Below are 24,894 nucleotides of genomic sequence, written 5' to 3' on the forward strand. Positions count from 1 at the left end.
CCTTCCAGAAAAACAACAAATTGTCCAAGAATTTAAAGCCAAACTACGATGGCAGCAGAATGTGTTCACAAAAGCCGCATCCAAAAACACTGCAGCGGTGAAAGCTAGCTTTACTGTGACTGAAAAAATTGCCGGAGCTTCAAAGTCTTTTGCAGATGGCGCCTTTTTGAAGCGGTGCATGCTAAAGGTCTGTGAGCAGGTGTGTCCCGACCGGATACAGACTTTTAAAAATGTCAGTTTATCAAGAAACACCATTTTGGACCGAGTTAGGGAACTGGCAGGAAACCTGGCAACACAGCTGGCTGAAGAAACTCGAAGCTAGATAGTTTTTTCATTACCTCTTGATGAAAGCACTACACAAATACAACGCAGCAGATTTTTATTAGAGGCGTTAAGTCGCACCTCTCTGCCACAGATTTTGTTATTTTGAGCTTATTACATATAGTGCTTTATATGGGTAGCAATGTATTTACTGTTTACAGGTTTGTGTATTCATGCAGATATATCTGTATGGCTTTGTGCAGCCATTAGTTTTTGTAAAATTCTACATCTGTCGCACATGTTCTTAGCAGCTCACAATTATTGGGTGTACCCTTTCTGTTATTCTGCCCCTCTCCATTGTGACAAAAAGGTTTTGAACAAAGTTAATGTTATAACTAGTGTGGGATGATATTTTCTTTATTCATTTGGATAGTTTGATCATTGATTGATGAAGTAATGTGGGTTTCCTAACCACCTATTTAAAAGGATTTATGTTGTAACGGAGCAACTAGTAAATATATATATTTTTTGACATCTATGCAAATTTGGAGTTATTTAACATTGAGGAGTAGTTACATTTTTTTTACATTTATACTGTTACTGCTACATGTGGCCGATGAAAATGAGTTTGACGCCCCTGTGCTAAGGTTACGTATGTAAACGGATACGTCCTTTTCAAACGTCGCCCACATACTTGAATGCGTAGTTTACGTCGCCATGGTTGCTAAGCGATGCATCCACTAGAGGGAAGTGTAGAGTTCCGTTTCAGACAAATATGGCGACGGAGGCGCAGCTGATGATGATGTAGGTTTTAAGACAAAGGTACCCTGATTGCACCAAGCACATCACACAACTTCCTGCGTTTGGCTATGTGTCCGCTAGCTCCCCTAGAATGCACAGGGAAGTGAATGTAGAGGATGGAAAGAAGGCTCCATCCACATTTGATTCTTAAAGAGAAAAATGCAGTGGTACCTTTACTTACACGTGCATCAACTTAGGAGTTTTCCGAGATATAAGCTGTATCTCTGTGGACGTTTTGCTTTGTGATAAAAGTCGAGATTGGCGTTAAGAGCAAAGGGAATGAGCGTGTAACGCCTACAACTGCCACTATCCAGGAAGTTGTAGCCCATAGAAAATCATGGAACAACACGAACGAGGTGTGTGTGTCATGGAATCGTCCATCCAGAGATGAAGAATTTGATGTTGATGTTCTACAGGGATTTGATGCAGCAGATGAAGGGAAAGTCAATGGACGAGGCGTCGGAAAGAGTTATTCAAAGCCTATCTGGGATGGTTTGATAGGTTTAAAAAGAGGTTTAGCAATAAAGTGAAACAAAGTGTGCAAGTTAAAGAATTAGAGTGTAGAATTAAGTGTGTAGCCAGGAAGTTAAGTCAAGGAATAGAGTATCACAAAAAAAAAAAAAAAACAACTTCCTCCACCCATCTCTGCATGCGGCATCTTTGTTGGATATACAAGGTAAATACATTTCATTAAACCACTTTAGTTCTTTACATTCTCTTTTATTATGTATAATACTTTTTTAACATTATTTTCATAAAAAAGGATTTTTTTCTTATTTAAAAAAAATAACAAAACTTGGGGCTGGAACAGATTAATAGCATTCCAGTTCATTTTAATGGGGAAATTTAATTTTGATTTACGAACAAAAAACCACATTCACGCACACGACCTGAACGCATCTCAAGACATCGACGGACTGAGCTTTGAACGTCACGGCGTCACGGATAAATGAAACACGGTTACGGAGCCGGTCCGCCTCCGACTCACCGGTCTTATCGGAGTTGCAGAGCAGGGTTTCCTTCTCGGCCCGGAGCCCCGGACTGGGTCCGTGCTTCATCCAGGTCGCGATGGTGAACTGGTCCGTCAGGTTCTGGGGAACCACCCAGTCTGGGATTTTAGCCGCCTGGTGGCCGTCGAAGGTGAAGATCAAGTCGCTGTCCCGTCCGCTGTCGGCCATCAAGGACGCCGTCCAGTTGGTGGCAGCGGCGGGGGCGGGGAGGAGGTCGCTGATGCCCGAGGAGGCCCCTGGGCGACGACGAAGGAGGGGACGGGGGATCAAACAGGTGCGACAGGAGACGTGTCAGTAACAATCACGGCGGATAGGCGGCGAGCACTGGCCTAACCTTGGCGATGATTACTCACGAATGAGGCAGATGGCGGGGCTTAATACGTAATCAATGGGCCGGGATTGATAGGGGAGGCGGGTATTGATTCACGACAAATGAAACTGACTTTCAGGAGGAAAGAGACGTGAGTCAACCGCTGAGATGTGCCGGCGGCGGTGAGAAAAGAGGGAAAGGAAAGAGGAGGCAGCCTTGAAATTGTAGCCTGGAGGAGAGGCGGATGGAGTGTGTGTGACCTCTATTCCACACCACACACACACACATACACACACGCACACACACTGACCTCCCTTTAAAAGCAACTCCATCACTGCTTTGACACAATAACCCCAATATGTTGAGGCCTTAACACTCTTTGTCAATGTTGACGGACATTAACGTTATTATTACTATTATTATTGTTCTTGAATCCGCGCTCACCTTCGCTCCCCCCTGCCGACGCATTACAGTGACTAATTCGTCCTGTGTGTTAAAACCGTTCATAAATCATTTGTAGCAGATTAGGGTGGCGATAAATCAACGCAACAGGGGCCTGGCTGGCAACGTTGGATTCCAACATGGCTGTCGTGTTCGGGCGAAAGAAATCAAGGCCGTTCAATCTGCTGCACCGGGCGGGTAATAGTTTTTTCTCCTCCCTGTAAACCTCTGTTTCTCACACTTCGGCGTCAGCGTAATTAAATTCCCCGAGTAAATAAATGTACACCCCCTCCCCCCCGAGCCGCCGCCTGCCCGGACTCTGGCTGCAACCTTCCCTTTGCCCGATGTCTCCGTTTACGTTATCTCAAATTGATTGTGCTGTTTTTTTTTTTTTAAAAAAAGGCAATTACGATTTATTGTGCCGCCGATCTGATAACGATTGCGAGCTGCCTTGAAAAGCGACTCTTTAGCGGCGAGGTGTGCTTGTGGACATCGCGCCGCTCTGCATTCGGATGAGCCCACGATGCGGACTGGTGAAGGCCATCGGTTAAAGCCGACATGGAACCCGCCGCTTCCGCCGTGGCTTCTATTCGGCGCTCGGGGCGCCGACGCCGCCACGCCGTTGCTCATCAGTCACCGGGCTACGACTACGACTCGGGGGGCTAATGTCCTGCTCCGTCACATCATTAGCGACGCAGGTTGCCTCTTTGGTCCGGCCTCCACTTGGCGCCGGATATAAAGAAGCCTTCAGATTTCGATTTAAAAAAAAAAAAAGAGCGAGAGAGCAGAGAAAAACGCCTCGGGCGCCGTCTGACCCGTCGACTCCGGACATGGATTTTTACCGAGTGGCAGGTTATTTCGAATTCACTTCAACTTTCAGCTCGTGGCTTCGGCCCGAGCGAACCCGTCATCCCGGCAGAGGTTAGAATCCGCCCCCGACTTGCGGCGCATTCAATCGCTCGCTAATTGCGATTCAAATCCGGCGGGGACTGACCGCAGAGCTTCTGCAGGGACTTCTCCGAGTAGGTCTCGCGGTCGCAGCCTTTCCCGATGTGGCCGGTCTGCAGCTCCACCGTGGTTTTCACCGACGACAACGGCCCGCCGCACGTCTCCAGGCGCATCTTGGGAAACAGCTGCTTGCTGCCGGTGCCCGGCTCGTAGTCCACTCGTTTGTTCCAGCCTGGGGAAGGAGACGGAGGCGGAAATATCAACAGAGTTATTAACAAGGTAAATATAAGCACCTGACATTTGTAAAAAGTCGTGTTTTAACACATTTCTCCTTCTCTTTTCTTTACGTCTGACCATCTGTTGAAGCGCCCGGGACGCGAATCAATCTCGGACACGTTGGCGAAGTCTGGCGGGGGAGGTCGGGTATGGCGCCAAGAAGGCCGGCAATTAAAATCCGGGGCCAGATCTGTTTCCGAAGGAGCCCTGGCGGAGGCGCGAGCTCCACCGGGCGCCGCCTGCTGGTTACTACCTGCTTATGTAACATGTCGCTCGGAGGAATCATGAGCGATAACTGCATTTCTGAGCAGCTACGGTCCTCACCCCGTCACCATCTGCTCTGTCATATGAAACCTGCTATTCTTCTGCTCTGGCCAAGCTCTTCATTAATAATTCATTCATTATCTGTTCCGCTTATCCCCAAACTCAGCCCAGCTGTCAGTGTGCTCGGCGGTCGGTCGCAGGGCCACACATAGAAACATACCACCATTCACATGTTCTGGAGAGGGAAACTGCCAATAATGCTGGGATTCACAAATCATATGGAGACATCCATCCACCTATCTATCTATCTATCTATCTATCTATCTATCTATCTATCTATCTATCTATCTATCTATCTATCTATCTATCTATCTATCTATCTATCTATCTATCTATCTATCTATCTATCCATCCATCCATCCATCCATCCATCCATCCATCCATCCATCCATCCATCCATCCATCTATCCATCTATCCATCTATCTATCTATCTATCTATCTATCATGCAGCCAACTAACCCCCCAATTATCAACTGATCTATCAATGTTTCCATCCATCCATCCATCCATCCATCCATCCATCCATCCATCCATCCATCCACCCCTTCAGATAACCAACAACAGCTCTGTAGCCAATGATTAGATAGAAATGAGTGTGCAGGCCCAGCAGCCTGAGAAACAGCTCCTTCGAATTCATCACTCCTGATGACGATGTGCGATTCCAGGAATAAAGACACAGCAGGTTAAAACAAAACGGATAGATCTCAGCCTGACTGATGCTCTTTTCTCTGTCTTTGACTTAAAAACCGACGGGCTCGTCAGTGGACACACACACAAACACACACACACACTGGAACAATAGCAAACAGAGAGGACTCATCCCGGTAGTGACAGGAAGGCAGTATCAGTATACAGGTCACCTGAAAGTCGGCGTCGCGACTAAAAATAAGCACCAACCTCTCCCTCCTGAGCCGTTCGGAGACGGCGGCAGAGCAAGGCAGGACACAGGTGGCATCTTTTCAAGCTTCAAAATAAAAAAATACGCCGAGCCGGCTGCCAATTCCGGACCACGCCGGCTGTCGCCCCGGCCGGGAGTTGGCGTGTCAGGGGAGTTTTAGCCGCGCCTGCGGAAAATACCCGGGAACTATCGATACTAACTGTGCTGGGGTACGGCATCTTTACGCTGGAAATAACGATAACAACCGTAATTATTATAGTGACATCAAAGAAACCATGCAGTCCATTTTCTATGGAGGAGGCATGCGAGTCAATGGAGGGGAAAAGAAACGCACCGGACCGGCTGGTTGCTGTTGGTGAGCAACACTTGATAATAAAAGGAAGAAGAACAGCAAAGAAACAGTGAAAGTGAAACTTCAAGAGGGATGAGGTGATCGTCGTTTAAATTCGCGATCGCGAAGATGCTAGATTCATTAGCTCATCACCTGTGCATCATTTGATTGGCCGCTTGAGCCAAGCGAAGCCAGGGTTGAGTTTGGGTGATTATGTTTATAGGTTGGAAAGTGTCCACTCCTGTGACCTCTTAATGTCAAATGTGTATTTGTCTGGAGGGGTGGATGGGTGGATGTGACCAACATCAGCTAAAGAATCCAGGTCCCATCAGGCATACAAGTGGGTTCTCACCAAGGATAAGAATATAATTCCCTCTTGAATCCATCACGAAGCGGTTCAGAGTGCGGAGGCCGGACTGACAGGATTCAAGGGGCACTTTGGTCACTCCAAAGTACAAAAAATGTTCATTCATTCATTCATGGATGAGGTTGGCGATCTTCAAAATCGTTCAAAAGCGATGGGATTCGGACCCATCTCCACAACAGCACCACTCCTGAGCCTGCCCAAATTTGGCTCAAGAGTAAGGCTTAGGCTCAGGGTAGGGTTAAGGCCGGGGATTAGGATTACAGCTCTGGTTAATCCACTGGTACCGGTACCAACTTTATACAAGTAACAGGGGTGTAAAACTCAAGGCCCGTGGGCCAGATTAGGACCGTGAACAAGTTCAATCCAGCTCGCAAAGCTAAAAAATACCAGGTTTGAGGAGTAAATTGAACAATAGGTACCTAACAGTAGTTCATATGTCATGATTTTACTGATCCGGAGCACCTTGGAATAGATTTTCCCCCATGTTGCCCTTGAGCTAAAATGAGTTTGACACCCCTGAATTAGACAATTCAGGGTCCCTTATGAACCTCGTGCATGTGTTTGGACTCTCGGAGGAACCCGGAGAACAAGAACAAACCCCATGCAGACATTATAATAATTTATCCTTCATTAATCCCCCCTGGGGAAACTCATTCTCCGGCTGCCGTCAACCAGAACCAGGGGAGAAGTTAGGGGTTCAGTGTCTTGCTCAACAAAACTTCAACACACTAGAAGGAGCTGGGAATCGAACAAGGAATGCTCAGTTCCAAAGACAGTTGCTCAACTTCCAGCGCCAGGCCGCCCCAAATATGGAGCATGGAGACTCCACAATGTTTAATATTTCTTTTTGCTTTCCCAAACGCCTTATTGTTTTCCCATTCTGAACTGCTAATTGATGGATTTTAAATTTCCCCTAGTCCGCCACCAGATAATTCACCAGATGATGAGATGGTCTTCAATTTAATCTTTTCTTTCGCAGATGAAATGAAAACAAAAAAAAAAAAAAACAAACAGAAGGAAAGAAAACAACACCCTCTATTTATGTCAACTGTGTCATCACTTCTGCGGAACTGTGGTTTCGCCAGTGGTTCTGCTTCCGATGTGTTTTTCCCTGGATTCACGCAAAGAAAGCGAGGCGGGTTCCAGAGGGGAGCGAGGCTCACTTTGAATTCACGATTCAGCTGGACGATGGAGCTTCAAGGACGGGAATGTGCAGTGGGCTTAATAAAACTGAGAGGCAGGGTGTGTGTGTGTGTGCTGGGTCAAACTCTGCGCCGATGCTCATTGACAGATACACAGATCCTGCGCTCTTCCGTTTATTCCCCGCACAGCGATTATCTTTTTAAAGCTGATTTCTGCATCTTTTATTCTAATGCATCACTGACCTCATTATAAGGTTTGTTTTGTTTGTTTTTAACGGGGACTGGGGTTCGTTGCGCGCAGGTTTCGCCGAAAACGAAACCGAATCTGTGGTAATTGGCTCGCATCGGCCTCGAGGCCCCAGTGATGGAGGTTTGCCGCGATGTGATGAACAGCGGCCACTTAATGAAAGCAGTCACGGCTGTCGTTTCACCAATAAGAGCCTTTTTCCCTTTCCTTGTCCGAGATGGGAATTCCTGAAATATGATAGGAAAGGACGGCAGGAGAAGTTGAAAACGCTCTGACGGTGAGAAAATGAACGTCTGAGACTTCGGTGCAAAGGGCTAGCATAGCTTATTAGCCGCTTTCATTCAGTCAGGACAGTTCCAAGATGTGTCCAGCTTGAATTCCGTTCCACCTCCTCCTCCAGGGGACAACTTTGAGTTTTGCATTCCCCAATCAAAACAACCCATTGGAGAAGAAGAAGAAGAAAAAGAAGACGAAGACAACAGTGACAACATGGAGCTGGAAGTTGAGCAGCGTTCATGTTCTGCATGGCAGGAATAATAAACATGAATGATCAGATGGGATGAGGTGTTATTATCTTTTTCCGCAGCTAGCTAAACTGCAGACTTCTTTTGGAGAACAGGTAGATGTTGCTCTGTGAGCCCCACAACCCCACGGGCGTAGACAGTATTAGCTGCAGTTGCGCCAGATGCACGGAGGAGCAGATTCATTCCTGAGAAGGTTCTCGGAACAGCAAAATTTGGGACGGTTTCTGGTTTCTTGGATGAACGATGAGACGAGATCAAGCGTGCTCAAGAGAATTTAAGAGTTTACAGAGCTAATGTCTGGGTTGAGGCTTCGACTACCGTTAAAACTGGCGCTTCCGCAGGAGGCGAGGACCCGCAGGGCCAACTCTCACCATGAATTTTCACTTGCCGGGAAAGGCGCCGTCACTTGTGTTAAAACACAAACCTCTCACACCTTAGAAAGTTACATCCTCACCTGAGATCATCTCATTTAGGTCCTTCACATCTCAGTTTTTCACGCTCCTGGCAGATGTTGCTCCTCTGCATCAGGTGTCACCATAGCAACAACATTTTTCACTATGTATTTATAGATATGATTCGGCTATTCTAGTTCTCGCATACTTTTCTCATATGTACCGACTGCGTTGTGAGAGCAGATTAAACAACATGATGATAATAAATACTGATGTATTGAAGTGTGAGTTTTGATGAGATGAAGAAATTGGATTTCTCGAAAACACCCTTCGGCGTGAATCCCCCACTGCCGCTCCATGGAAGAAAACGTGGGTCTCTCACAACCAGAGTTAAACTTGTTGTTTAAAACTGCACAACACACTCATACACACACACACATATACTGTGTCTCGATAACTTTAGCGTTAGCAGTGGCTAGCACGGCCTGGAAACAGACATCTAATCGTAGATTTATAGATCAAGCCGTTGGCGGTTCTGATTCGATTCCACCAGCGCTAATGGAGAAACACAAGGTTAGCGATCTGCAGAAAACGTAGAATTGTAGGAGAAGCTCCCCGACCCCCCCGTCCCGGAAACCCTGCATCTAATAAGCCGAGGAGCTGTCAATGTGTCGAACCGGCGCCCATGGTTGGAACAGGATGCTGTCTTGCACACTGCAGGAACTTTTTGCTGTTCCTGAAACTTTTTTAAGGAACCAGGTTTCCCTGAGCATTGGGACAGCGAAGGTGGACCTCGTCTCTTTTCACAGTGCCATTGAAACTCATGGGCGATGCTGATCGGTGAGACTCCCAAGCCACGCCCATTAGCATAGACTTCCTGCTGAGTGTAGAGTGCTATCGAAAAACTACCATGGTGACTGATCGGCTGTTTTCTCATGACAAAATGGGCAAAAGCAACGACAAATGGAATGAAGACGATGTCTGCGCTCTTCTGGCCTTCTGGCGTTTCCAGAGCTCACAGAGAAACATCAACAGGTTCTCCAAAAATAAGTCCGCATTTAGCTAACAGCAGGGTTCTTCACATGGAGAAACAGAGTAGGGAGAATATAAAAACCAATTCAATACTTCCTGCAGAATGCGGAGTGTCATTTTTAAAAACGCTCGAGGTCACTGGTCGGCTGTTTTCTTGCGACAATAATAGAGGTCCAAGGTTTTCCAAGCCTCGTAGAGGAACATCAACATTTTGGCCGAAATTCGTCCGGAGTTAGGTAACGGTGGGGTTCTTAAGAGAGCAGGGAGAAGATAAAAACACTTCACCCCATCTGACAGTGCATGGTTATCATTCCAGCCTGTGGCAGCTTCCACCTCCATGTTGCCCTTGTGGCCTTCCTCTTCTTCTTCGATGGTTTGTTATTGAGTGTGCCGCTTAAGGTGCACGTTGCACCCCTACCCGGGTCCCTTGCTGCCAGTGGGAATGCAAAACTAAAAAGTTCCTCCAGGGGAGGCTAGCTCCTGGAACGAAATTTGTGCCGTACACTTCAAAAAACTTCGAAAAACAGCTCGAATTGTTCCATCACCTCAAGAGGTCGATGCCAAAGTGGGGTAACAAGGCTTTAGAGAAACCACGGACTCTGTCTCTGTCGAATGGGATCATTAGTACCCGACCATTTCGAAACTCCTAAATAATACCTCAAAGAAAACAACCGGTCGTATCAGCAGTGAAAAATCATTCATTGTTAGCAACAGGGAAACCCCCATCGCCCCCAAACATCTCTGCAGCCAAGGGGATACATGGCTGACGACAAGAACAAGATGCAGCTTCTTGTTAAACCGCAGCTGAGTCACCGCTGACTCACCAGCCATCAATCAGGCTGCTGAGATAGTGGACATCTCCAAATACCAGGGGACCCCCTCCCCGATCCCCGCCATCCTCTCCGCAACACAGCGCTAATGTTTGACGTGTTCTGTGGCCTGGCCCGTGACAAACCTCTTACCGCCGCCGCTGAAACACGTGACCTTTTTCTGGAGCCGTGAAAATAATTAATAATAACGTGTATTAATTCGAAAATAGAATTTAAAGACCAAGCTCCGCCATCCTGTGCGGCGGTGATGCCTGAGTTGCTTTACTTCCCTCGATGAATAACGAAAGCCTATTTAAGATTCTCTGAAGGACGCAGTTGCTGCTGACGCTGTTACTCCGCGGCGCAACAGCATGCTGACTTGACGGGGCGCACGTACGAGCACGCCCCCCCCCCCCCCCAATGAAAAGATGCATGTGCATTGGAATCCTGAAGGATTGTCAACCACCCAGGAGTCAAAGTCTGGGCTTTGTGATAGTGGGCATGGCTAACTTGCACATAAATCTGGTATCAGGTGGCACGTGCTGATCACTGATCCGACTGCTAACATCTATCGCCTAAAACACAGGAAGTTGCTTCAGAAGGCAAAGATGACAGGGATTAGCGTATTAGTTAGCGGAATTAGCACCAGCAAAGCCAACCGGACGATAACAGTGGAGAGAAGAGCAGAGACAAGCACTGAAAGTAGCACCGTTGGTCGGCTTTGTTTGTTTACCCTCTAATCGGTGGCTCAGTGGGTTTGACCAGTCACGGCACCTGTGCACATCTGAATACCAGATATTCGGTTGTGTGAAACAACCACCTGTTCACCGCTTCACTTTGGTCCTTTTCATTTTTCAAGCTCGCCGATGGCAAATGGTGGCTGTGATTCTCGGCTAACTGTTGCCATGGTGAACCTGTGAATGGAATCTTCCAAATAATAGAACATCGTGATGCAAAGGGGGAAAATATTTCTCTGATTTTCCTTCCATATTCTGAATGGGACGTCGCGATGATGTCTCTCGGGTGACACGAACGCTGCGAGCCGGTTGCGTCGTCATCAAGGGTCAGGTGCATACAAACCCTCGGCAGTGCGGCTGTTGCAGGAAGCGAGTGTCCCACTCAAAATTGACGCTCCTGGTGAGCCAGACTGGTGAAACATAAACTTAATGCAATTGGTTATCGGCATTTAACACGATAACCCGGAATGGGCAAGAAAAAGTCGATTTGCGTCACATCTGAGTTCTCGGATGTTTATATTTTTAGCCAAATGTGGCTCTGCTGGATAATGGTTCTGGGCTACGGCATGTGTGTGTGTGTGTGTGTGTGTGAAATGCTGACACGGTATTTGAGTAGTGTGTGAGGTGGGTGGCTCATCATTACATGTCTCACCCACCGGTGGGAGAGGTAATTTACATTTAAAAGAGCACTCAGCTCTTTCTTTCCTCGCCCCCTTCCCTCAGCCGCCCTGTCCTTCCTCGCCACCCTCCTTTCCGCTGACCGCCATCTGTCTCGTCTCTCCTTTCATTTCTACCTGCTCCACAATTCACGGTTCTATTTCCAATCAGGGCTGTCAAATAGAATGCGTTAATCCAAATTGGATTAATCTAAATTAATTTAAATTAATCGAAATTAATCTGCATGATTAATTTGATCGAGTGCACGGCTTCCCGACTCCATCAAGTTGGATGAGTCCAAACAAACATCACGATGGGAAGTTTGAGTCCAAAACAGCAACCAGGAGAACACGATGGAGTGACAGGAAGTAGTTGTCAAGCTTGCAGGAAGTAGTCTTTTTTCTTTCAATGGGTCACTTCCTCCTCAAAGAATTGTGTCGAAGCAGGGATTCTTCTGCAAGTGAACTCTCAGTTTACTCGCGGCGGCCTCAGATCACATAAACAGCAAGTCTGTCTTTAATAAAACATTGAGGTAATGATTCATTCATTCGTCATCTACACTACTCATCCTGCACTGGGCATCTTTGGGGTATATTTAAATTTATATTGCATATAAAGACAAGCAAGCATTCACCGACTCATTCATGCATCCGGGAATTTTTGGTGTCTCCAATGAACCTTCTGCTTACTTTTGGACTGTGGGAGGAACTCCTGAAGGAACCCCACGCAGACACGGGGAGAACATGGAGATTCCACACAGAAAGGTACCTTGTTGGAATTCGACTGAGGGATTAAGCATAATTAATCTGAGTTAAAATCTGAGTTAATTTCAAATGGTTTGATAACCTGACTCCCAACATGTTCAATTCTCGGTGCAACATTTAAAGTAGGGATGTGGATAATTCCCGCGTGAAGCTAACTACTACTACTAACTAATTATTCAACGAATCAGGAGCAACTTTGATTTTTGTTTTCCATCTAGTGAAATCTCTTTCCTTAAATTGTCCGGTTATTTTGGCTTCGCTGAGCTCCCGAGAACTATGAAAGACTGTTGTTTTGGTTGTTGTTCACTTTGTGTCACCGGCTAGCTGCTAACACCGAGAGTAGCCGCACTGCCAGACGCTCCTTATAACAGATTGGGTACAAATAAAAAGCCAAAAGAAGAAAAGGAGAGCAAACGTGGCGGCGCTTCGGCTCGAGAGGGAACGCGGGATCTCAGTCGTGGGAAATAAAGCAAATTCGGAAATGGATTGGCGTCCCGCGCAGGAGATAATGGATGTATTCTAATGAAATTAAACTCTCTCCTTCTGCTTGGAAACCTTTTAAACCCTCCCCAATTTGTCTGCTGTAACTCATTTTTTTTTTGCACCGTCCCCCCTCTTTTCGAGTATCGAGAGGAAATGACTATTTAATCCCGGGAAAGCAGGGACGAAGCAATTTCATATCGGCAAAACACTTTTTTTGGGATGGGGGGGAAACCCTGTCGGATTTTCACTTTTGGCGGACTAAGAGACACGTCCTCTGTCTCCGCTCGGGGGACCTGGCGGTCGGGGGGGGTGTTGAGGCCGGCGGGGATATGAAGTGTAATCCCTGCAGTAGGTTGGCCTCTGGGTCGGCTGCCTCTCCGCGGGGTGGTGATGGCGGGGGCTTTTCAGCCGTTGCTCTTTGCTCACCACCTAAACCTGGCTGCCAGAATGGAATTGGAGATCAAGTGCGGTCCGGGTGAGCTAGCAGGACCCCGAGTGGGCCCGGGAAGGGGGGGGGGGGGGGGGGGTGCTACTATCCGTTTTGCAGCTTCAGGTTCACCCGATCAGGCAATCAATATGTGTCATTTTCCGTCTCAATGTTGTCTTGGATGGGAGTCATTCCAACATCAATTCATTCATCAATAATCTGCAGGGGTTGAGGGGCGGGGCTTAACCTGGACCATCACCTGTCAATCAAAGATACAGATTTAATTCCCTCTCTCATAACTGAAAAAAATGTCATTAATTCACTCATGCATCACTCCTTGTACTCCTTGTCTGGCACAGGGTTGTGATTGAAGCTGTAGCCAATCGGAAGTGAGATTGCGCTAGGGGCGGGGTTTAACCCGGACTGTCACCTGTCAATCAAAGGTGACAGTATCTTCAATGATGACTGTTTTTGGACTACAAGGAACATGGAGAAGGCGGATGGGAGAACCTTGAGACCCCACCAGAATGTGAAGACCGTCCAACACAGGTGTTGCGACCTCCTTCTGTCCGATCCAACGACGGTGCTGAAGATCCACTGATGGTTGAGAAGGAAGTAGGGGTTGCACAGTGACGACAAATTCAGAATCGGAAAATGAGGTATAGTTGTTTTTCCAGATCACGTATTACGGGATGTGTGTCGGGGTGAGGGGGTTTAAAATTGCATGTTGGGTTTTGTTGCTTTTTAAAAAGACGCCAGACTTGAAAGAGGAGATGAAAAAGTGAGGGAGATGAAGGGAGACCAGTGCTTTGAGGTGGTGGTGACAGAAGAAGAAGGAGCAGGCGAGGAAAAAAGAAAGACAATCAGAAGGACGAAGGACAAGGAGCGGTCACTCTCGGCGTCTCCTGGACGACCGAGTCGACATCAGAAGGAGCTCCTCTGACAGCCGCTCTTGAGGACGGCCAGACAGCCGCCTCCAGCGGAGAAGGTCACCAGCCTTCACGAGAGGGAGGAGGGTGTCTGTGTCTTAGGCTGTTTGGAGAACATCGGGAGTCTTTATGTCTTCATTTTTGTGTGTTTTTCGGTGGCCCGACAGGGGGGCGGGGCCAGATAGCACCAGCTAATCTTCTCCTCTCCCACCTACAAACTTCCTGTCCCTCCCTTCATCTGATCTTCTTCTACACCTCCTGCCTGGTAGCTCCAACCTCCAACCTCTCCATCCATGTCCAAACCATCTCCAGAACATCTAACATGTGCCATCCCTCTCCGTCCTCCTCGCTCCAAGAAGAGACTCCCCAGATCTTCTTCTCTGCCGCCTTGCTGCCAGGTCTTCAAACACTGGTATCCAAACCAGAAAACATCAATGGTCTCACCTCCATCTTCTCCACCTTTCCATCTCACCTGAGATGTTTCTCTTCCCTCTCCATTGCCCTGAACTACCTTCCGCACCTTCTTCATCTCCACTCCCTGTAGCCTCACCCTTTCACTTGGGTTCCTCCCATTCACTCACTTGTATTCTCGCTTGTCGGAGCCGACCTTCATTCCTCTCCTTTCCACCTCCACCTCTCTAGATGTTCCTCCACCCGCACTACAGATCACATTATCATCTGCAAAGCTTGATAGTCCATGAAGATTGAGGGCTAAGATGGGCTTCGGAGATGATCCCTGATGAACTCGCATCTCCAACTCTCACATCTACTCGTTTTAGGATCTTCTCCACTTTCCGCGCAGACGCTGGAGGGGATCGGGAAGGGGGTGTCCTGGACCTGTCAATCACAGAGCGGCGTTCAATCCGGCCCGCAGATCAACGCATTTCCGCCCGCTTTCTCCGGCTTTTACTTCTAAACCGCCCGCAGGCGGCTCTATCAGACGCTCTCCCCAGAAAGTGCGGTACCATCTTTTGTTTATCTTCATTTCTCCGCCGCTCTCTTACTATTTGATTTTACTCTCCCGCTTTGGCTCTTTCGCTCTGACGTCCTTTGATTCTGCAAGATGTTTTTCTTCTCTCGTTCTCGGCGCTCAAAGCCGACAGCCCACCCACCGCCGCCGCCGCCCCTCCCCCCTCGGTGAAGGAGAGACTGACAGCTCCGTGATGTTTTGTTTTTTATTTTTTTTTTATCTCATGGTGTGCGTATGTGTGTGTGTGTGTGTGTGTGTGTGTGTGTGTGTGTGACATCGCGTAAAACCCAGGAACAAGTCGGCGTGAGAATCGTCAGATACGGGTCTTTTTATCAAGACTGCCATCGCATCCTGTAAACCATGTGACCTCCCCAGGTGTATTTATCACACGCGCTCAGTGTGTCAAACATCCATGTCTGCTCCAGACACTATTCTATATAGTTCTGTATCAATTTGTATATATATATATATATATGTATACATATTATACATATATACATATATACATATAAGATAAGATAAGATAAGATAAGATAAGATAAGATAAGATAAGATAAATTTCCCCCCTTTGGGGATATTTCTTTGTCACAGCGGCGTAAAAGTTGTAATGTTAAAAAAAAAAGGAAATTAATATGAATATGAATGGAAATAGAAAGGCAAAAGACAGGAGATAGCAAATCCACAAATAGCCACAACAGCGGATAAATAGACAAAAGACAACAACAACAACATCAGGGATGACAATGAGTGAGGGTGAAAAATACACAACTAGAACTAAACATCAATATAAATAGAGTGACAAAAATAAATAACAGTAAATATAATAAATAAACAAAATCAGGCAGGATGTGTGTGGGCTGGGACAAACAAGGATAAGAGACACAGCAGTTAGGACATAATTTGAATGGGTGAGGTAGTTAGACTGTGGAATTGTAGAAGCAGCGCAGGTGCACTTAGGCTGGTCAGAGTTGTGTGTCGTCCAGACTGCTGCTTTACAGTCTGATGGCCGTGGGCACAAAGGAGCATCTGAAGCATTCCTGCATCGGGGTATGATAAACTGTTGGCTGAAGGAGCTGCACATCAGCCACAGCTCATGGTGCAGGGGGTGGGAAGGATTGTCCAGGATAGCTCCCGGCTTGTCCTTCAACCTCCCCGCTACCACCGATTCAAGATGGACCAGGTTCAGTCTCGCCACCAAAGGGTCTTTCCTCACTATCTTATTGTGCCTATTGACCTCACCAGTCCTGGCACCGCCCCACCAGCACCCATACCGAAGACCACCATGGCTACCATAGACCGGTAGAAGGTCTTGAGGAGCCCGCTACAGACGCCAAACAACCTCAATCTCCTCAGAAAGAACATCCCGCTTTGGCCGTGACCAGTCCAGTTTGTTGTTGATGTGTCCCCCAAGTTACTTGCAGGAGTCCACTATCTCCACCCCTTCACCCTGGATGGTAATCGGTACATGTCTCCTCCGATTCTCCCGGAAGTCCACAACCACCTCCTTGGTCATGGAGATGTTGAGTAGGAGGTGGTGCTGGTTGCTCCACTCAACAAACCCATGATCGGACCTCTGTCCACCTTGCACATCCTTGGTGCAAGGTGTTGATGGGGGTGGGGGGGTCAGAGCATCCAGCAGAGGTGTGAGGAGGTGAGGAGGAGGGTCACTGGGGTGTCAAACCTATTGATGAGAAGATATATCTATATCTATATCTATGTATCTATATATCTATACATATATCTATCTATATATATATATATAAAAGATATGTCAATATTCATATGTCATACTTATGGATATGTCAATTCTGTGATAAATAAGGTCATTTTCACCACTTGACTGCCCTTTGTGTGTGTTTGCGTTTGTGTGCGTGTGTGTGTGAGTGTGTGTGTGTAAATTGTCTCTGCTTACGTAATGCTTTCAAATCTTGTAGTTTCAACTTGCAATCACCCATTCACACACACTCAACAAACTGGGGAAAGGGGGCTGTCAATGTCTTGCTCAAGGACACTTTGTAAATCCTGAAAGTGTGTGTTATGCATGAGTATCTGCCTGCACACGCGCATGCAGGATGATAGGAAATTGACGGGTGACACCTTCAATCGCCAGATCTGAATTGACCACTGTGGAGAAAAAAAAAAAAACACACAAACACTCGCCCTGTTCCACTTGTACATCGAAATTGTTCTGAGAAAAAAAAAAATCAATTTTTACTCGGAAATGCATGGGGAAAGGGGGCGGAGCCTGCAGCTGCAAAGGTGCAAGGAGACGCCAACCTCTGCGGCTCTCTTTGGTTTATTGTATCTCCAAGAACATGCCATGTTACTACAAATGAAAGAGATAACAACAGAGCTGAATGGAGAAACGTAGCTCCGTAACAAGCGGTGTATTCTCCTGCTTATCTCCCCCATCCTGTGTGTGTGTGTGTGTGTGCGTGTGTGTGTGTGTGTGTGTGTGTGCGTGAGAGAGAGAGAGATCATGCGAATGCACGTCTGTGTCAAAAGCGAGAGCGACAGAGAGATGAGATACGAGATAAAAGGTGGGCTGCTGTAATTGTTTTGGAGTTTAAAAGTGTTTAAACTTTTCAGGGAGAAAAAAAAAAGTTTGAATGCACTTTAGCAGGTTTAAGCATTAAACTGTACTGAATCATGATGACAAGCACACAAAACTCATAAAATGGCCAACCTTGTAGTTATTGTAGGGCTAAACAGTCTTTGCTTACAAAGCGCTTCCACAGCTGTTTTACGCTGGACTGCAATCACACACACACACACAAGCGCAGTATTTTGCACAAAGGCAAGTCGGTGCGACAGACGGGAATCGAAACGCAGACCAATCTGCAACACACACACACACACACACACACATATATAGATGTGGGCATCTCTTACTCCTCCCCATCTGTCCCTCTCACCAACCTTGCAAAAGCAGCAATCGCCACAGTACCTCCGCCAGCCACAGTAAACATACCTCGATTCAAGAAAGCATGCGTACGTACGTGGTTACACGCACGCAGACACGTGCACGCGCACAACAGATCGAAAAAAGAAGGTTTTCAAAGGTGGGATTAACGGCGAGAGCCTGGAGAGGTAGTTAACGTCGCCCACGTCGGCTCCCGACTGCTCTGGTTACGGCGGCGCATGAAAAAGTCTGATCATCACGATGTAAGAACAACTCTTGACGTGCACACATGCGTGTGTCTGAGTGTGTGTGTGTGTGTGTGTGTGAGATCACACCCTGCACGCGGTGCATAATGAAACATTTGCCCTTGAGCAGTAGAAAGAGGAAGCCGTGTCACATCCGCTCACGTGGAAGTCGAATCCGCCGTCTCTTGAGTTACAAACCTTTGTTGATGGGATCCGTGACTCCACCCCCTTGAGGTCAGGAAAAGGTGTGTGTGTGTGTGTGTGTGTGCGTGTGTGTGTGTGTGTGTGTGGAGGGGGTCGTGCCAGGGTCACCCATGCTGTAAAAGGGTGGAGTCAACTCTCTTCCCCGCCACCACTGCCACCACACCTACAGATAATTAGACATTTTCCAAGATCCCAACCCCAGTGGGAAACACGGATTGCGTTTGTTTGCACGTGAATCTGACGTGCACATGCTCTACTTCGCTGAATCAGCGCTCGGCTCGGGCCTCGTTAAAGCCGCCGCCGCCACCGCCGCCGCCGCCGCCACCGCCGCCACCGGCGTGTGATGCGCTAAGAGCTGTGCGCCGCTGATCACAACGGCACGAACTTGACAAGATAATTCCTCGAGGAGGGAAGAAAGGAGGAGGAAGGGAGAGAAAAATAGAGGTTTGGGTCGGGGATGGAGGAGAAGGAAGAGAGGGGGAGCAGGAAAAAGAAAAAGAGAGACGATACATTCGCGTTTCGGAGGTGAGCGGAACCCCGGACTTGATGTATGCACTCACATCTTCTGCCGGAGTGATGGGAACACACACACACACCGCAGCGCAGCTTAGGCTGGGGCGTCACAGAAATTAGCATAACTTTATAAAAGTGTTGCCATTTTGCTTCTTCGTTCTTTCACGACGGAGGAAAAAAAAGGTTAAAAATCCCGAGTTCGTGTTTTGTTTTATTTTTTCTGAGAGGTCAAAAAAAAAAAAAGTGACTTTCTGATGATTAGAAAATCCTGCCTGCAGATTTACAGCAAGATATTTCTTCAAGCGGTGCCCTTTAAAGAAGCGGCTGTTTTATCGTCAGCGCCGCTTCGCCGCAGTTTGACGCTTTCAAAAAACAACCGTTCATCCTTTCATTCATCATCCACACTCCTTATCCTGCACAATTTAGGAAACCGGTGACTTCTACTCCGGCCGAACCACCACTGCGCTGTTGTTATGAGCATGATTGCCACCTTCGCAGATCAATGACAGAGCGTTTCATTCATCTCTCCTGCAGGTGGGGGAGAGAATCGGGTTTCGGGAAAAGACGGGACAGAAAAATAGAATTGTCTATTCCATCTCACAGAGGGTGAGAGTTTCTCTTGTAAGAGTACAAATCTTGACTCCTTTGGTAGGAGAAAACTTCCTTTTGTCTCCCATAAGAGCAATTAACCCCCACCACCACCGCTGCCACCACCTTCCCTCCACACAAACACACACACACACACTGTTGATATCCCCCCCTGAATGAAAACAATGAGGCCTGTAGCATCATTGTTTCCTCTGCGCTGGAATTTCAGTTGACGCTTTCAGCTTCAGGGACAACTTGGTTTCTTCCACAGACGAGGAGAGAGAGAGCGGCCACGGGAGACACGATTCTGAAATCCGCTCAGCGAGATTTCCTGTGTCTTGCGTGAGACGACGATCAAAATGCTCCGCCTCGGCCGACTCGCCTCAGGACGGAGGAGGTTCTCCGGGGAGAACCTGCTCCAAAAACAACTCCCGTTCGGACGGAGCAACCATTTGGACAAATTACTGCGAACCCTGGTGCTCCGAGATAGCGAGCGCTTCCGATTCATACATTCATTCATCAATCTATCCATCTGTCTGTCCATCCATTCATTCATCCATCATCTAAACTGCTTCTCCTGCTGGAGCCCATCCCAAATATAAAGACTTACAATCCTTCACCCTCTCATTCACAAATCCTGTCAATTTGAAGTCTCCAGTTAACCCCTTCCTGCTCCGGAGAACCTGAAAAACATGCAAATTCCACATGGAAAGGCCAGACCCGCTGCAGAACCTTCTCGTTGTGAGGCGCTAACCACTTAGCAGCCTCCATTTTTGTTTTGGGCAAAACGCCTCAGGAAAAGTTTCCATGAAACTGCAGACCGCCGTTTCTCATTCTTCCGAAATAACTTGTCCTCTGATATGAGAACGCCGCCCGGCGTCCCTGTCTCCCGGTTTAATATTGGGACTGCGAACGCCTCGCGTGTCAGCTGCTTCCTTTTGCACAGGACACTTTATAGGTTTATTTTTTTTTTTATTTTTTGTTTGCCCCTGCAGTTTTTTTTTTTCCCCTGCTTTATATTCAACACCATCCTCTCCGTTTATTAATGTTGCAGCCTATCTTGTTGGAAATGTAACTCAAGCAGGAGAGGCCGGGTTTCACACACACACACACACACACACACACACACACACACACGCTCTGTTCCACTTTGTCTTGCATTAGTTTGTGTCATTGTTTTGATGCATGGCTTCTCCCGCCTCCGCCTCCCTCTCGCCGATGTTGTCCGGCTCGCTATCTGCATTCCGCTCCCTCCCTCTGCTGCTTCCAGCTTATTGCTTGTGATGCCTTATTTCACTTTTTTTTTTTTTCACGTTTCTGCCGGGCGTGTGTGTTTGTCACCGTGCGTCGCGCTCACATCCACAACCCAGGTTGTTCGCACAACAATGCCGGCGGTGATAGAATCTGACAAGAGTACCGCCATGTCTGACACATTCAGGGGCTCCTCCTTGTCCAGAGATTAGCCTGGTCCCTTACGGCCTCTGCGGTCTCTACAGTTACTTTCCCGTCACTTGGGTGTCTTGGTTTTTTTTGCAAGTAGCCCTCCTTATTCTTATCTCCTCACCAAGGACACGCAGCGGTTCCTTCGAGTGCAGGTACTTCAACCACTACAGATGTTAGGATGCTGTTTCCCACCTAGCGCGTCCTACGTCTTGACAACCATTTTCCTTTTTTGCCTTCCGGATGATGCAAGTGTCCGATTGTGTCTGTCCGGTAGCCTGTTCCCGCGGTGACCGCCGTCGCACTCCTCTCACCATTGAACTTCTCTGCCACGTCTCCCGTCCCTCGCTCAACGAGTCCTCCGCCGTTGTCAACCTATGCCGAGGACTACGACACAACCTAGGAGGCACACTTGCTAATATTTCATTTTTCTCCGGAGCCGAACGGCGAGGCATTTTAGATTTGGCTTTTCTCTCACCGTATCTCCGGCAAATGTCACAGTCGGGCGGAAATTAGCATTACATTTTTGCTCTTTCCGTACTCTTTGGAGGGTACGGTAAAATGTTAACGGAGCATCAGGTGAACTTTGCGTTTTTTTCACCGGTGGAAACGTCTTCTGTCACTGAAGGGACTTCATTCTCAAATTGGATTCTTTCCAGAAAACCGTCTCCGAAACTTCTGGAACTAAAGATGTTTCGCCCGATTTCACCCCGTGAATTTGTAAGACTACAGAGTTGGAAACACCGAGTGCTAGCTGGGGATGAAGGCTGCGGCTAGTTGGAGTCCTGTAAAACCTGCTGTAACCAGCCAATGAAAAAGAGGAGGCAGGAAGCAGCATCACAAGACCCGTGACAGAAATTTACAGGAATATCAGAACATTGATGGCGGACAGCAAAAGGAAAGTTGGACAATAAATCCAAACTTGATCATACTAATGGAGGACAAAGCAGATAGCCACATTAGCAGCGATAGCCATGTTGGTTTACCCTCCAAACTCGACGTTTGATGCGTTCAGGTGTCTATAGTGGGTTTGACCGATCACGCGATTCCTCATCAGTTATTAAACATCTGCTAAAAAAGAAAAAAAAACTGCCGAAACCAGCCAACTGCGAGTAATTTTCACAGCCCGTAACCACGGTGACAGTCTTTGTCTAGCATCCGCAGCTTGCGGTGTATCTGCTCAGTTCTGAATGCTTGATCTTTGCTCAGTTTCAACATTTCTAGCCGTCTATTGTGTACCACGCCGCGGGGATTGAGCTCGGAGGGTCTCCGACTTCTGTTAACTGAGTGATGTCACTTTCTGCAACGGACTCATTCTCAGGTTACGTTGCCCTGCAGTGAAGAATGTCTCCATCCGTTGCCACATTAATACGCTGTCGCCGCTGCCTTCCTCACAAAGTAGCCCGGATGCCTCTCCCTTGGGCTCTGTCTCCGTATCCCGGTTCGCTCGTATTCCATTTGAAATGCCTGTTGTGTTTTTTTTTTTGTTTTTTTTTTTTAACATCCTACGTCTGAAAATCCTTTTCGGGCTCTAATTCGATGGAGGGGAACGCTAATTCTGCGCTCTGGCGTCAGTGCCGGTTGTCTGCCTCCCTCGTTCGGCGGGTCGTGCCTCGCAGCTTAAAAGGTGAGGCAGCATCAGGCGGGGCCGTGTTGTACTTTTTGTCACGCCGTTGTTAGCCCTGTTCCAAGTCAATAATCTAGTCCCCCCCCCCCCTCCGGTCACAGAGCTATAATTTGTAAAGCCGTCAAAACAGAAAGACCCTTTTTCATGCTTCCCTCAGCAGGAAGACAGCATGCGCTAGCAGGAATGACGTAGCCGTACCATCAATGCTGCCCCCAAAGATTTAGCAAAGCCCGTTTGCTCTTGCTTAGTCGCGCTACGTAACCTGCATCCACATTCAGCATCACTTTTTGAGCGTTCTTGACTCCATCAATCTCCCCAGGGACTGTCCCCCGGCGGCAGCCTCCTTCAGCTCACTCGCTGAACGTGACAGTTTATGGGTCCGTGATGGATGAAGGCTGTCAACCGCTGTTGTCGTGTCAGGGGCGACATGGCAACGGCACTTGTAACGACAATATTCATCCATTCATTGCCTGCACGCAACCTCACCTGGACACTGGCAATCACAAAGTCACGATAGAGCCATCCGACCATGTCAGACGTAAACAATGCTGGCCTCGTTCCTCTCCTTCCCTTGCCGGTCGGATACCTTGGGCAGGTGTGCTGCTGTACGCCTGTTTCCTGCCTCTTGTCATTAAGGAAGATCCTGATTGCCTCCTGACCACCAACTCTGAAGTTTCATCTAGTCTACATGTGGATCCTGGAAGACCCTGGAGAATCGTTACTCCTTATGCTACGTTTTTGACATCTTTCCAGTCCCTGGTCCCCTCGAGCTGAGGACTTCCCAATCAGGAAGATCTTGAGGTTACGGGAAGATCCTAGATCAGGGATTGGCCCAACTGGCCCGCTGGTCTTTTTAATCCGGCCCGCCAAAGATCGGTACAGAATTCATACTTGATGTGAATGATTGATAAGTGGACCAATGAATGTGGGAACTCAAACAGAAGATTATTTCATTTTTGGAGCCACTTGAGAATTTCTTTAGCTGAATGACACAAATCGGGTTTGTGATTTAGCCCGGTGATTTTCAACCAGTGTGTGGTAAGTGATCGTTGACGTAGAGGTCAATGTTAGAGTTAGTGGCAGTTTGGGATCGCAGAAAGACGAGCGACAGTGATGGAGATGGACTAAAGAGAAAAGAAAAGACGGTGAGCTCGAGGCAATACAGCGAAAGCTATCTTTCATTTGGATTCACTTTTACCAGGGAATGCACCGTTTCCTGTAAGCCGCGTGTTTGCGCAATCGCGCACCGCTCCAGCATTCTCCGCGCACAACATAGCTGAACTGTAAATAAATTAGACACATTTATTTTATTTACAGTTCAGGTCGGATTTTATTTGTGCGCGGAGAACGCTGGAGCAGTGCGCGATTGCGCAAACTCGCGGCTTAGAAGGAACGGTACCGGAGATGCAACGACACCGGCTTCGCTGTGGTTGGTGTGTGGTGAGAAGCTATCCAATAACGCCATGGTATCAAGCAAGCTTAAATGGCAACTCCAAACGAAAAAACGCTTCCGTTCAAAACAAGCCGATGGACTATTGTGTAGGCTTCTGTACAATTGCTGAGAAAAAACTCAAAGGTAAACAAGAGAACCCTCAAAGCTAGCCACTTCGTTGCTGAACTTGTAGCTATATCAAAAAAGTCCTACACTTTAGCAGAAACATTAATACTGCCAGCTTGTAAAGCTTGAGCAAGAGCCTCATGTGTGTCTTTCTACCATTACTGCCAGGATATCCATTGTGTTTAACACTAAGTGAGTATAAATACATTAAAAACTGTATTATTAACTATATGTATTATATGAACTGTGTTAGAGTGTCATTTTGTGTCATTTTGGTTGGTGGTGTGCCCCAGGATTTTGTAAATGTAAAAAATGTGCCGCGGCTCAAAAAAAGGTTGAAAATAGCCTTTACTGTGAACATACTGACGCACATGAATGAGTTGGACGTGAAGCTACAAGGGAAAAAACTCTTTTGTCCATGAAATGCGAGCAAACGCTAGAGCCTTCAAAACCAAGCTGGTTTTACTTTCAAAGCAAATGTCAGATGAGTCTGATATGTACTGTTTACAAATCCGTTTTTTTTTTTTTTTTTTTCATATGTATCGTATCTCGTGCTGAACCGGCCCGTCTGTCAAATTTTAAAAGTCGATGTTGCCCCTGAGCCAAAAAGTTTACCTCTGTCCGTCCCTTGCATGACTTTCCTGTGCTACGTCGCCAACGTCAGTCCAGTTTCTGACCCCCTTTTCTCCTAAAATTCAGCTGATCTGTATCATAAACATAGACTCCGCACATTGCT

General features: G+C 47.4%; 1 protein-coding gene across 1 annotated transcript in view; it reads right to left on the reverse strand.

Annotated features, from left to right (window-relative positions):
• LOC147235431 (calsyntenin-2-like) overlaps window positions 1–24,894 on the reverse strand; it is a 193,347-nt gene that overhangs the window by 42,917 nt on the left and 125,536 nt on the right. Inside the window, exons 6-7 of the mRNA XM_086143552.1 lie at window positions 3,818–4,003; window positions 2,051–2,308 (exon numbers count right to left, since the gene is read on the reverse strand). Of these exons, the coding sequence (XP_085999678.1) occupies window positions 2,051–2,308; window positions 3,818–4,003 (444 nt within the window). The remainder of the gene's footprint in view (window positions 1–2,050; window positions 2,309–3,817; window positions 4,004–24,894) is intronic.

The sequence above is a fragment of the Fistularia commersonii genome, chromosome 3 (genome assembly GCF_037954325.1).
Source record: "Fistularia commersonii isolate RoL2024-O1a breed Wild chromosome 3, RoL_Fcom_v1.0, whole genome shotgun sequence".
Classification (NCBI taxonomy): domain Eukaryota; kingdom Metazoa; phylum Chordata; class Actinopteri; order Syngnathiformes; family Fistulariidae; genus Fistularia; species Fistularia commersonii.